This window comes from Pseudochaenichthys georgianus, chromosome 9 (genome assembly GCF_902827115.2).
Source record: "Pseudochaenichthys georgianus chromosome 9, fPseGeo1.2, whole genome shotgun sequence".
Taxonomy (NCBI): domain Eukaryota; kingdom Metazoa; phylum Chordata; class Actinopteri; order Perciformes; family Channichthyidae; genus Pseudochaenichthys; species Pseudochaenichthys georgianus.
The window spans coordinates 4,291,377-4,303,602 of record NC_047511.1 but is presented as its reverse complement, the minus strand read 5'-3'; the positions used below and the strand labels follow the sequence as shown (position 1 = coordinate 4,303,602).

General features: G+C 40.9%; 1 protein-coding gene across 1 annotated transcript in view; it reads left to right on the top strand.

Annotated features, from left to right (window-relative positions):
- LOC117452920 (uro-adherence factor A-like) overlaps positions 1 to 12,226 on the top strand; it is a 47,855-nt gene that overhangs the window by 22,286 nt on the left and 13,343 nt on the right. The window contains exons 3-4 of the mRNA XM_034091737.2: positions 8,543 to 8,728; positions 11,122 to 11,293. Coding sequence (XP_033947628.1) covers positions 8,543 to 8,728; positions 11,122 to 11,293 — 358 coding nt within the window. The remainder of the gene's footprint in view (positions 1 to 8,542; positions 8,729 to 11,121; positions 11,294 to 12,226) is intronic.

The window sequence follows — 12,226 nt, the reverse complement described above, 5'->3', positions numbered from 1 at the left end:
AGTATCATATTGGATAGGGGCTGAACTTGTCCTTGACTGGAATTTTTACGATCATTCCCCTAGGAGGAGTTCGCAAGAATGTGCTGAAAATGCATGAAAAACTCACATTCTTCAAAATGTCCGTCTTCCTGGGGGGCGGGGCTAATGGAATCTATTTACAAATATGTCCGCAATTCCATGAGGAATGCCTGTGCCAAAATTCGTGAAGTTCTGAGAAACTATATGTTTTTTTGAAAAATTACGTTTTTTTTTTACATTCTCGAAAAGGTCGTGGGCCAAAATTAGTCCATCCGCTCTTGAGTTATAAATTGGTGGTGTTTTTGGAGCCCCCTATAGTCCAAAATGAAAATGCTTTGGTGTGCCTATTCTCCAAGACAGAGTGATCCTATTTACCAAAATCTGTGATGTTTGGATACATTGTTGATGAGTTATGAGCATTTCTTTCTAAGCCCCGCCTTTTTGTGAGTACGTTTTGATTGACGGCGGCAATATTTATCGTCCTAACATGCTCATTTTCTACGGTAATATGTCTGACCCTCCACCGATGCTGTATACGAAGTTTGGTGTTGAAAAACTGAAAATTTAAATTTAAATGAATATTTAACTGTTTTGAACATTATGCTAATTTCAATGAAAAAAAAATGTTGGCGGAGCTTAGGGTTCCAAGAGGATTATTTGTAGAGCAGGTCCACCCGGATATGTGTGCACAATTTCAGGTCATTTCGAGTTACGGTGCGACTTTGTAAATGTATTCCGAAATGGGCTTTTGATAGGTGGCGCTAGTGAGCAGGTTGAAATATTTAACCCATTGACTCCAGAATATTGTAGTTTTCACCAGTCCTGACGTCCGTGCAAAATTATACAACTTTTGAAGCGTCCTAAAGGCCTCAAAAACAGGAAACGCCAGCAGAAAAATAATAATTCCACCAATAACAATAGGTTTCCTCGCACTTCGTGCTAGGACGCCGTTGGGTCCTAGCGCATCGTGCTCGGGCCCTAACAAGTAATAATGATGATGATGATGATGATGATGATGATGATGATGATGATGATGATGATGATGATGATGATGATGATGATGATGATGATGATGATGATGATGATGACACTATATCAGGGGTAGCCAACACGGTGCCCGCGACGTGAGTCGCCCACGACGTGAGTCGCCCACGACGTGAGTCGCCCACGTGGCATGTTCTAAAAATAGCTCGCCAAGAAAATCCAAAATGTAAAAAATACACAAAACAAAAAAGGAAATGTAATTAAAAGAATCTACCCTATGCATAAACGAAACCTAAATCATAGCGAACTCTATCTACTTACTACAACTCTATATATATCTAACACCCCTCCTCCCCCCATAATGAATATCGACCAATCACGTTCTTGCTTGATTTGCCAACACACTCTCACTCCATAAACGTCCAGGAGCGACGCTTGGTCAGGGTCCCCGAGGCGTGCAGTTGTGACGCTCCTAGGCTCCTTCAGCTTCATAAAGGGACGCAAATAGCTTTCAACTGATTGCAATGTATTCCCATCTGCGTCGGGATTTGACGCTCATGGAAGCACGGCATTCGTTTGTGTCGGCTGCCCTTAAAGGCAATGTGAGCGTCCATTCCCATTGGATAACGGAGAATTGTACACCCGGAAGTAAGTATTCCCCTTACTGTCGATTGATCTTACAGTGATATCTGCACTACTCATCGACTAAAAAACACCAGATTATCCTTGTTAATTACACAACATTGATTGGTTTAAATTGTGTGCAATGCTTTTGTATTTTTCCCCTTCGATTCGGAGAAACAAATGTTTTTTCGGAGTAAAGGATGGCACTACCCAGAATCAGCACTTTGAAATGGAATGAAACCCATTGACGGCACCCCCCCCCCCCCCCCCCCCCCCCTAGGTCACCGGCTCTTAGTGCAAGTAAATTCAAAAAGAAAAATAGTAAAAAGTTAAATAGTGCCATAAGAGTCAATATACAAGTGATTGGAATATGATATATTAGACAAATAATTTCTAAGTAGCAGCCAGGTGAATGTTATGGACGTTGTTTCAAAGTTCAGGTGTTTAATAGTCTTCTGGCCTGTGGGATGAAGCTGTCCCTGAGTCTGGTGGTTTTAGTCCGGATGCTGTGGTACCGCCTGCCAGACGGCAGCAGACAGAACAGTTTGTGGCTGGGGTGATGGGAGTCTTTTATAATCCTGAGGGCTTTCTTTAAGGTTAACCTGGTATTTTTACTCCACTACATTTATTTTAGTTACTTTACAGATTTGGATTAATGATGTGAAATATAAACAACCCTTAAATCAGACTTTAGTTACACCTGAATGAAATTCAGGGAAGGTGATTGTTAAGTGCCAACAATCAGGAGAGATATTTGATTGTTGGTGCTTGAGAAGACTAAACATTGATCTGCAAATCCCTATAAAGCATATTCATTACTCGTTATTCTCTAATTGTTCATCAAAAACTGTACATAATGGCTATTTTGCACATCCCTTTCAAGATTTCAAGATTTTCAAAAGTTTATTGAAATATCATATACACAACTAACTGTAGTTATGCAATGATGACAAACTTGGGTCATAGGTTCCTCAACAAGAGATCTATCAATATGTGTGTACCTCCACCATTAAACTGTCATATTCTGCACATTTCTTATTCTATCTACATACATCTTATAAGAGTATAATAAATATGTATAATATCGGTTAAAATAAGTGCTTCAACATAGTTAACATTGCAGGAAAGTTGATTGTCCAACCCAGTCTCATAAAAAAACGTGTAATAACTACTTTGGTCCACAACTTGGGACGTAGTATTTCTACAAAAACGAATCTGAAATTGTAGGATCCTTACGGTTTTTTTCACCATTCATTCCAATGGCTGGCGTCTATGTCACGTGATCTTCAAATTTCTCTCTGCAGAAAAAAAAAAGCAATGTGGAGCGGCAGCTCACCGCTTCATAAGGAGTTTGACCTTTCCTTCTGGCAGAATCTACACAGCACATCAGCCCCATTGAACACAGCCTATAGTCGTGCCAGCCTATACAACACATGAGGGCCAGAGTTGTACTATATATTTATTGCACTTGACGCACACACACGCATGGCGTAATTTCCACTGGGGACAGCGGGGACATGTCCCCCGCACTTTTCAAAATCCTGTTTGTGTCCCCCCACTTTACAAATATGTTTATTATTATTTTGAATGTAGACCCCACGGGTCTGCTATTATGGAGTATTATTATTAGTATAATGCGCTTTCTGCCTTCCTGTCATTATCAGGAGTTAGAAATGTAATGGCTATTTGTAATAGACTAGATTAGAACCTTCATTATCCTAAACTGCTGGGACATTTCCCTTTAGCGAATACCTTTTATATTTTCTACTCTTCACTTACTTGTCAGCATAGGTCGGCATTGATGTACAGAGCCGATAGAAGACCTTGTTTATATTGGCATCATATAGAGAGGTGCAGTGACGCGTCCTAAAACCAGGAAGTAAGCTGCTGGTTCCCTCGACAAAAAAGTAATGGGATTTCTCCTTAGGATTTTGGAAAATAGCTGGAAATAAGGTCTGTGGAAAACAAACCTGTTTGATAAATGCACGTTTTGTTCAGCCGGATAATCTCCACATGTCTACCCTACTTTTATACATTTCTAATCATAAATCGAATCGATAGATTTATGATTAGAAAATTATAAAAGGGTTCTAGGACGCGTCACTGCACCACAATATTGAATTTAGTATAATATAATAATTGAATATAGAAGCCAACCCCATCGATCAAGCCAGTGTGGCTGAAACTTTCTCTCCCTCTTCTTCTCATGTCACTCTCCTTCAGGGACGCGCACAGACATTTGGAGGGGCTATTGCTCTAAACTAGAAAAAGGGCCCTGCCCCCCCCAGAAAAAAACATAAGACCTTTTGAATTTTTTTCTAAATGAAATCCAGGGAAATCTTTTGTTTTGCGGTCCATATCTCATTAAAATATCTAATGTTACTAACTATTAAAGAAAAAAATGGGGACAATTCTGTTTTAATGTAGGCTAGTTTGACCATTGTAACTTCTGTGCAGACATACTGATAAAATAGGGCTTCTAAGTAATTTTAAATAAACTCACTAATTAATTAAACCAGTTCAATACGCATTATTCTTATTCTTATCATTCTTTATGAGCGCAGTAATGGTAAGGTATCTAATTACTTATTTATTTAGGATTCCATAACTTAATAACAGAGATGGTCAAACTAAAGTGGTAGAGACATGGCAGAAATCCTACAATGAAGCGGAACAGTGAAGAGTTCTCTGTGAGAGGGCGATCAAGAAAAGAGAGAGAGCGCCCCCGTTGAGGGAGTTTACGGAGCAGATGAAAAGACACAGAAAGACAGAAGCACAATAACAAGTATAGCCTATTTAGATTGTTTTGGTGTAAATAACCAACGGTGTCAAGAGGAAGTAAAGTCCCCTGGTTTGTCCCCTACTCTAACTGCCATGAGAAAACTCAAAATCAATTTAAGCATATTTAAAAACGGGGACATTTCCGGGGACAGATTGACCCGGGGATTTGCCACCAAAGCCAGGTGGGCATTTGGTATGATCACCATAGCCATATGGGCCGGAGGGCTGTCCTTGCTTTCAGCTGTCAGATTGTAAACAAAGTCACGTGACTGGGGGCAGATGACCAGCGCTGACAAGGTGTGTTTTATCGCAGCGAGACGCTACAATACTAATTGTGGCTTATCATGGTTTATTCGGGCCACAACAGAAAAAACATAACCTCCTCACTCTCTCCAGAGGGGCAGGTCAGCCAGAAACAAAAGGGCCATTGCCCGGACAACATTAGCCCGTACCTGTGCACGTCCCTGCTCTCCTTTAACTCCTCCAGTGACTTTCTTTTATTTGAAGATTGTTATTTGCCCGGCGCTTGGCCGGTTACCACTGGTATTAAAAACATTTGGCGAATGGTTAGGTGGCGCAAAAGTCTGTAGTGAACGAGCGCGCTCCTGCTCACGGGAGCCTGCTGGCGCTGCGATCCGCAGCAAACAGCTGTTTGCTTTTCACCCAACAACGACAACCGCCTCATTAAACGCTATGTTGTAGCGTTAATAAACGAAACAATTTAACAAAATTGCTAGTCAAAATACCAATACCACAGGACCGTTTTGTTTTTTTAAGCAATATTTTTAGTGGCCCGAGCAGGCAAGTGGAAAGTAGGCTACGTTGTGAACTTGTGCTGGCCCGGGGTGTCTAAATAGTGCTTCTTGGTCAGCGGGCCATTTATAATGTCGAGCCCTGTAATTATTTGTGTATTTACTTTTATTTATTTTTGCCCAAGGTTGCGTTCCGATAATCCAAAAATCAGCTCCTAAATTCTAACCCTATCGTCTATTCCTTGACCTCTGAGTGAAACGTCACGGGGTTAAGGGATAGTGGATAGGAGAATTCAAAAGGACTTAGGAGAAGAGACTGCGGTACTTTAGAGAATCGACTGCACTTTCACTATCCGACATGTTTATGATGCGCCAGCGGACGTCATGAATGTGCGTCTGCTGCTGTGGGGAAACTATGGAAACTACAGTTTTCTATACAGCGGACTACAAACATGGATGTTCAATAAGAACGAGGGACTACTGTAAACTCATCTAGAGACTGTACCGTGCTCTGATGCTGCTGCTTTGCTTTATGAACGTGGACAACAGAGAAACATATTCTTCAGGACCAAAGTTGGAATTGAAATAAAAAAGGAAAGTGAAACTTATGCTCGTCAGAGTCGTCACCCTCTCCCTCCGGTCCACATTAATACAAATTATCCCAATACGTATGAAAATATCTTAAAATCAATACAAATGTATTTATTATAAACGTTAGTCCTTAACATCTATCACTGTGTATATCACCATTCAAACATCTTTTAAAAGTTGAACAAACCCCACACAGCTCAGTGAAGACTGTGAAATGTTGACTTTATTTGATAATTTCAGTGAAAACTAAGGTTCATATTTCTCTTTTTGATTATAATACTGATGAACGTTCAAAACAAAGCACTTTGGCAACTTACCACATACGTTTTAAAAAGCTTAATAAGCACCGTAACTTTCATGATATAATTTCTCGGTCATAATCGGTTGTTTCCGTGAACGGCCGACTGTTGAGTGACGGCAAATGCTGCGGCTGCAATGCATTGTGGGGCAGCATTTTCTTCTCTCCTTTCGGTTAGGGAGGTCCAGTGGTTCCTAAGCTAAAGGAGGTTATAAAGGAAGTTTGAAACCTCCTTTCCTATCATTCTCATCATTCTAGAGTATTCGAACGGCACTTATCATGGCTGCCACTGAGGGACTTCCGGGTCATTTCACTCCGTTAGGAAGGTTCCTAAGCTAAAGGGACTATTGGAACGCAACCCAACATTATCTCTATTTATTTTGGTGACGTTCATATCATTTGATGGTTTATCTGTACTGTTTGAGAAACAGTAAGAGTAAGTAAGGTGAGCGGTGACATCTGGGTTATTTTAAGGGGACACGTTCTGCCCCCTCCTCAGAAGCTGTCCTATACATCCATGAAGCTGTCACTACCCGATCTGCAGCTTTTTTATTGGGTTCTTTTATTTGGGGTTAAGTACATTGTCAGAATAAGTGAGAAATAAATGTTACTTCTGTTAGACAGCTATATGCCATACATTTTTGCACACATTCACAGTAAATATGTATTCAGTATGATAGCTGTCTAACAGAAGTTAAATCCATTTCTCACTTATTACTTATTACTGGTAGTGACAGCCATCTTGTGCACAGAGCCTATTCAGATAATTCTTGCTGCTGCACTTTTCTGTTTTCTACAGGTCAGTCATACTTGCCAACCCTCCCGATTTTCGCGGGAGACTCCCGATTTCATTGCCCTCTCCCGGTTTCCTCCCGGGGTCATATTTCTCCCGCATTTCTCCCGATTTCTGACCAAATCAGATTTCCTCAGGACTGTTTCCACTCGGACTTTAATACAGCTACACCATTGTTTGGTTTCCATGGTAGCGCGTCTCTTTAGCAGCACGCGCAACTGAAAGTCTGAGAGGGTGAGGAAGATAGTCACAGACAACTGAACAAGAATCGACAACTCGACCCTCTGCTCACTCCTTTCCTAAAATACAGGTCCAGCCCACACATATGCTCCATCAAGGATGGTGCTACAGGCCGCAAGGCAGTGCACTTACCACTACAATAAGCATGTTAATGTTAATCTAATACAGCTCCGGCGATGATCCACTAGCACCCCCCCCCCCCCCCACCCCCCCCCCCCCCCCCCCCCCCCAATAGTGGTTTTGAAATGCATGACCATGTTTGACATAGAGACGGTATTTTAAAAATACTAATGTCGGCAACTATAGATGCCATTTTCGCGGGCTTCAGCCGCACCGTGTGTAAAGGTGACCTGAGCGAAGGCTCGCAGGCAGGTTAGCTGCTGCGCACGGATAATATTTTTTGTTTACCTGAGTGAAGTCTTGCAGGCACATCGCCTTGTTTTTTTGTTTATTAACACTGACAGTGTATTTATGTGAGCTCCATAATATGTTATATTTGGTAAAGATAGATGTTAGATAGCTCGATAGAAAGTATTATTTGATAGCGTTATGTGTTTATATTGACTATGTTGAATTTCTCCTTGAAATACAGTAATTGACTGTGACAGACGGATAACTTAAATGGAGAAATGTGATATGTTTGTAAAGTACAGCTATTTGAATGTAAATTCTTGCTGCTGCACTTTTCTGTTTTCTACAGATATCATATATTGTTGCTGTGGTACCCAAGCTTTTGGGACCCGTAACACATAAATAGAAAGAAAGAATGCTATAGGTAACATAAGATAAGAATAAACAAGTTTAAATGATTTGTTATTGGTTGTGATCATATTCTAAAGATGTTTGGATTATTGAAAAGTATACAGCTCCCTTTCATCTGAGTGTTGAGAGCTGTGTCCATACATTCATTTTGTGCTCAAAGTGCACCAGATTGATGCATTTCACTTCAACATTTAAAAATAAATCTTCCCGGGAGTGCATGCCCCCGGACCCCCCTAGAGGATGTGAGGTCCACCCCCAAATAAAGCAGGTTAAAATAATTAAATTGCATACATTTTCTTTTAGTAAACACTGAAAACGGGTCCCACAGACCCAAACAGCACACAAAGGTTAAAGGTCAGCATATAATAATGATAAAATGTGCTAAATATATACACTGCAAAAAAAAAATAGCCCCCGACTTGTTTTTGTGAAAGTAGCTCTCATCCTAAAAAAGGTTGGTGACCGCTGCACTATATGCTCTGACATTTTAATCCTGCTAGTAATCCACAGTTTTAGAAATGTAACAGTCATCTGATTTCATCTTTTTTAATTTAACTAAGGAAATAAAGTTACCTTTTTTTTTGTTATCCTGATTACCTTATCCCGTTACATGAAATCCATTTTGTCCCCTAGCCTGGCTGTCAGTTAGTAAAGCCCTCTACGCAAATATCTGATTAGTGATGTTGTGTCTCTCCTCAGGTCACCATAGATGTTTCCAGTGTGGGCTTCATCCCTCTGTATGGATCCAGTGATAAGCAGCGTATACTGGCTCTCTTCTCTCCCTCTGACCCCCTCACTGCTGTGGCTCTGTTCCTGCTGGACAGGTGGTGGACAGTGGACGGCCTCCTGCAGACAGCAGACCCTGAACGAGATGGAGCTATGGAGGTATGACCACATGTTTCTCCTGTTAGGAAGTATCACTCTCTCTATTCATATCCACTCAATCTGATCAGAGAGATCTGCTGCACAATCAATAATCATTCTCCCACATGTTCAGTGTGTGGGCGAACCTCCGCAGTGCGAGGCTGACTCCGGGTGCATCCACTGCACTTTGTAAGCTCTGTGGCAACAAAGTGGAGCATGAATGAGTCCTGAAACTAGGATATTAGTTAGCATTTTACAACTTTCTGTTACCTCGTTTAGTTTAGTTGAAGCCGTAAGAAGCCAGATTTCTAGGCTTGTTCTAAAACTGGTGAATGTCCAAAGTTTCTATGTTGTAGAAAACAAAGTGACTGAGACGACTAAACGTTATCACACCGAACACAAGTTCACTTTAAGCTTCCGTTTGCTTTTTACGTCTGGCGATTCCATGTACGCTTTAAATAAGCTAAGAGATGTTAATATGTGGAGAGTACCTTGCTGAATGTGTGAGTCATTAACATGTTCTATTTTCTGCTATGTTCCGGAATCAGATGAAAAAGTCCTAGTGCTCTTTGTCTAAGGGAGTGTTTCTCAAACTTTTTCATACCAAGGACCACTTAACCAATAAAAAAACACTCGCGGACCACCTAACTCCACAAATATCCAAAAACACATCGTTTTTCTAGAACAGATTACAAATCACCTGGAAATTGTACAAACAAGTGGCAACATGTGTGACGAAGGTGTTGTGCTGGGCTATATTATGCAATTGAAAGTGAAACTTAAGCTCGCTCCATTGCAGAGATATTCCCGCGAGAGTGCGGAAAACGTATTTATTTCAAATGTGAAATGTTACCAATATACTCACGGACCACTAGGAGGTGCTCACGGACCACCAGTGGTCCGCGGACCACACTTTGAGAAGCACTGGTCTAAGGGAGCCCTTGTGATGCTACATTTTGTAGCAGGTTTATTTATGTGCCACTTTAACCTAATGTCACATTACTTATGGAAGAGGATGCTGTACTTTGCAAGGGAGAGAGCAACTTCATAATTGCTCTCAAGAATCCTCTGTTTCTCCAGGGACTTGCCTCAGTTAACTCTCTCCATCTACATGTTTGCATCCAGCCCTATGTTAACCTATCCTGTTGTGTTACTGCTTTCTTTTTTGTCCCCCCTATACCCCCCCCCATCCTATTCCAAATCTGTCCTTGGGTTTCCTGAAAGGCGCTATATAAATCCAAGCTTTATTGTTATTATTATTATCAATATCAAAAAAAAATCTTAAAAGTGCACTTTAAAGCTGTGTTCAGAGAATTTAAGTGATGATGTGAAACACAAATATATTTTAATAATGCATCGTGTCTCAGTTAACCAACTCTGTTCCCTGAATAAAACATGGCGACATCACTATGTAACACTTGCGCTTCTATTGGCTAGCGCTCTAACACATTGTACCTGATAGGCTAAGGGGCGGGACACCTCTAATCGGTTGACCAATCACAACAGAGGCGGCCAGCTAACCAATCAGAGCAGACTGGGCTCTGGTTTCAGACAGAGGGTGAAAAGAGGTGCTGTAGCACAGGCAGTATGAGAACAATAAAGAGCTTCTTGAACATTAAAGCAAGGAGACATGTCCCAGTGGAGACGTACGGCTGCTTGAAATCCTTGAAAATGCTTGAAATTTGACGTGGTGTTTTCAAGGTTGGGAAAGTGCTTGCATTTTGGGAATGGTGCTTGAAATTGAGATAAAGTGCTTGAAAATGTAAATGCTTCACTTTTAGAATAAATTGCTGTCTGACTGAATAGTTCGCTTTCTAGATTAAAAGAAAAGAATTGCTTCGCTTCTACATAAAACAGCTCCGCTGCACCTTCCCGCGCTATGCGCGCGACCTGCAGGTGTTTGTGTTACGTGTGACCTGGGCATTCTGATGAGAGATAGATGACTGTGTGCCAGGAGGTTGCAGCTTCAACGAGCGTTGGCTAGCAGAAGACCAATACAAGCCATGGCTAAGACGAGGGTCAAGCCCACGAGTAGCCTCCTGCAAAGTGTGCAACATAACGATGCGAGAGTCTGCGCTGACGAGCCACATGAAAGGTACGCCGTAGAAGAGCATTTTAGATTAGGCTAACGTTGCATGTTACGTTTGTTTAAGCTAACGTTAGTAATACAAACCCTCCCAGTTTGTATTACTGGGAGGGTGAAGAGATGAACAAGAGTTGGCTATTATTTAAGAAACGTGTTTATGAACACTTTCAATTAAATAAATCTATCCTTATACTCAGGATGAGCATTGCCTCCAGCATGCCTGTTTTTCTCACAGAGGGTACTCCTGTTTTTCACTGCTTACTAATTCAAATATATTATTTTAATTGTGATCCAGCAACAAAATATGCTCCATATGTGTGTCCCTCAGGTGGAGACGGTCGGAGAGAGGATAGTCTTATACATCCTCAATCGTGTCGTGTATAGAGCCCAGGAGATGAGCTCTGAAGAGCTCCCCTTCCTCTGCCACGGAGAGAAAGATCATGCAAGGATCCTCTGGAGACACGGAGAGGCTGTCGGCTTCTACTCAGTCAAACCCCAAGGTACTGTGTGCCACGATAATGCATCTACACAGATATACTCCAAATCCGCCTTGAGCTAGCATCTGTGGACAATCGTTCTCAGGGTTTCAGAGCTACAGTTCATGTGCTCTCCATGTGTCACTTTTCTGACAATAAACAAGTAAACAACACAATAACAAGCAACACCAGCACAGTACAATACAACAACATTGTTGCAAGACAGTATGTTATCTAGAGTTTCAAGAAAGATACTTCTTTTGTATTATGGACACAGACCGTGAGTTCACAAATGTTTAAGGTTAATAGAACAGGTGTTCCCAATAGTAGTTCAAGCATTGAGACCATTTACAGTGTGTAAGTCTTAATACAAACGTGTCTCCATCTCATGAATGTCTTTACTGGTTTCGATCCAATGGTCTAATGTAGGAGGATCGGCTTGTAACCAAATGGGAGTCATCTTTTTTTCTTTACGGCTAAAGTGAATATTTTCCCTCTCTGTTATTATTTCTGGTAGGTCCCACATAAAGGACAACACATGAGAAAGGGATCTGTAGGCCCAGAATGTGCTGCTGGGTTCTCCAAATATCAATCCAGATCAGGTGTATCTTTTTAAGAACAATCCGCGTTTTCATTTACGGCCATCAAGAAATGGAATATGCTTCCAGCTGAGCGTAAAACCTGCAGACTTTGAGTTGAGCAACCAGTCTTACCAACATTACCGTTGTTTGTATTTGGAATTCATCGTTATATTTATGGATGTTTTGAGGAATGCACTTAAAAAACTGAAATTTTGACTTTAATCAAATGTTAGTCGAAAGCAATAATATTACGTTTAAATAAAAAATATAACTTACTTAATATTATTGCTAATACAGTTATGTGAAATCCGTTGACATAATACATTTATTAAAGTCAACGTTTGAGTTTTTTCAGTGTATACTATTATCTGTTTAA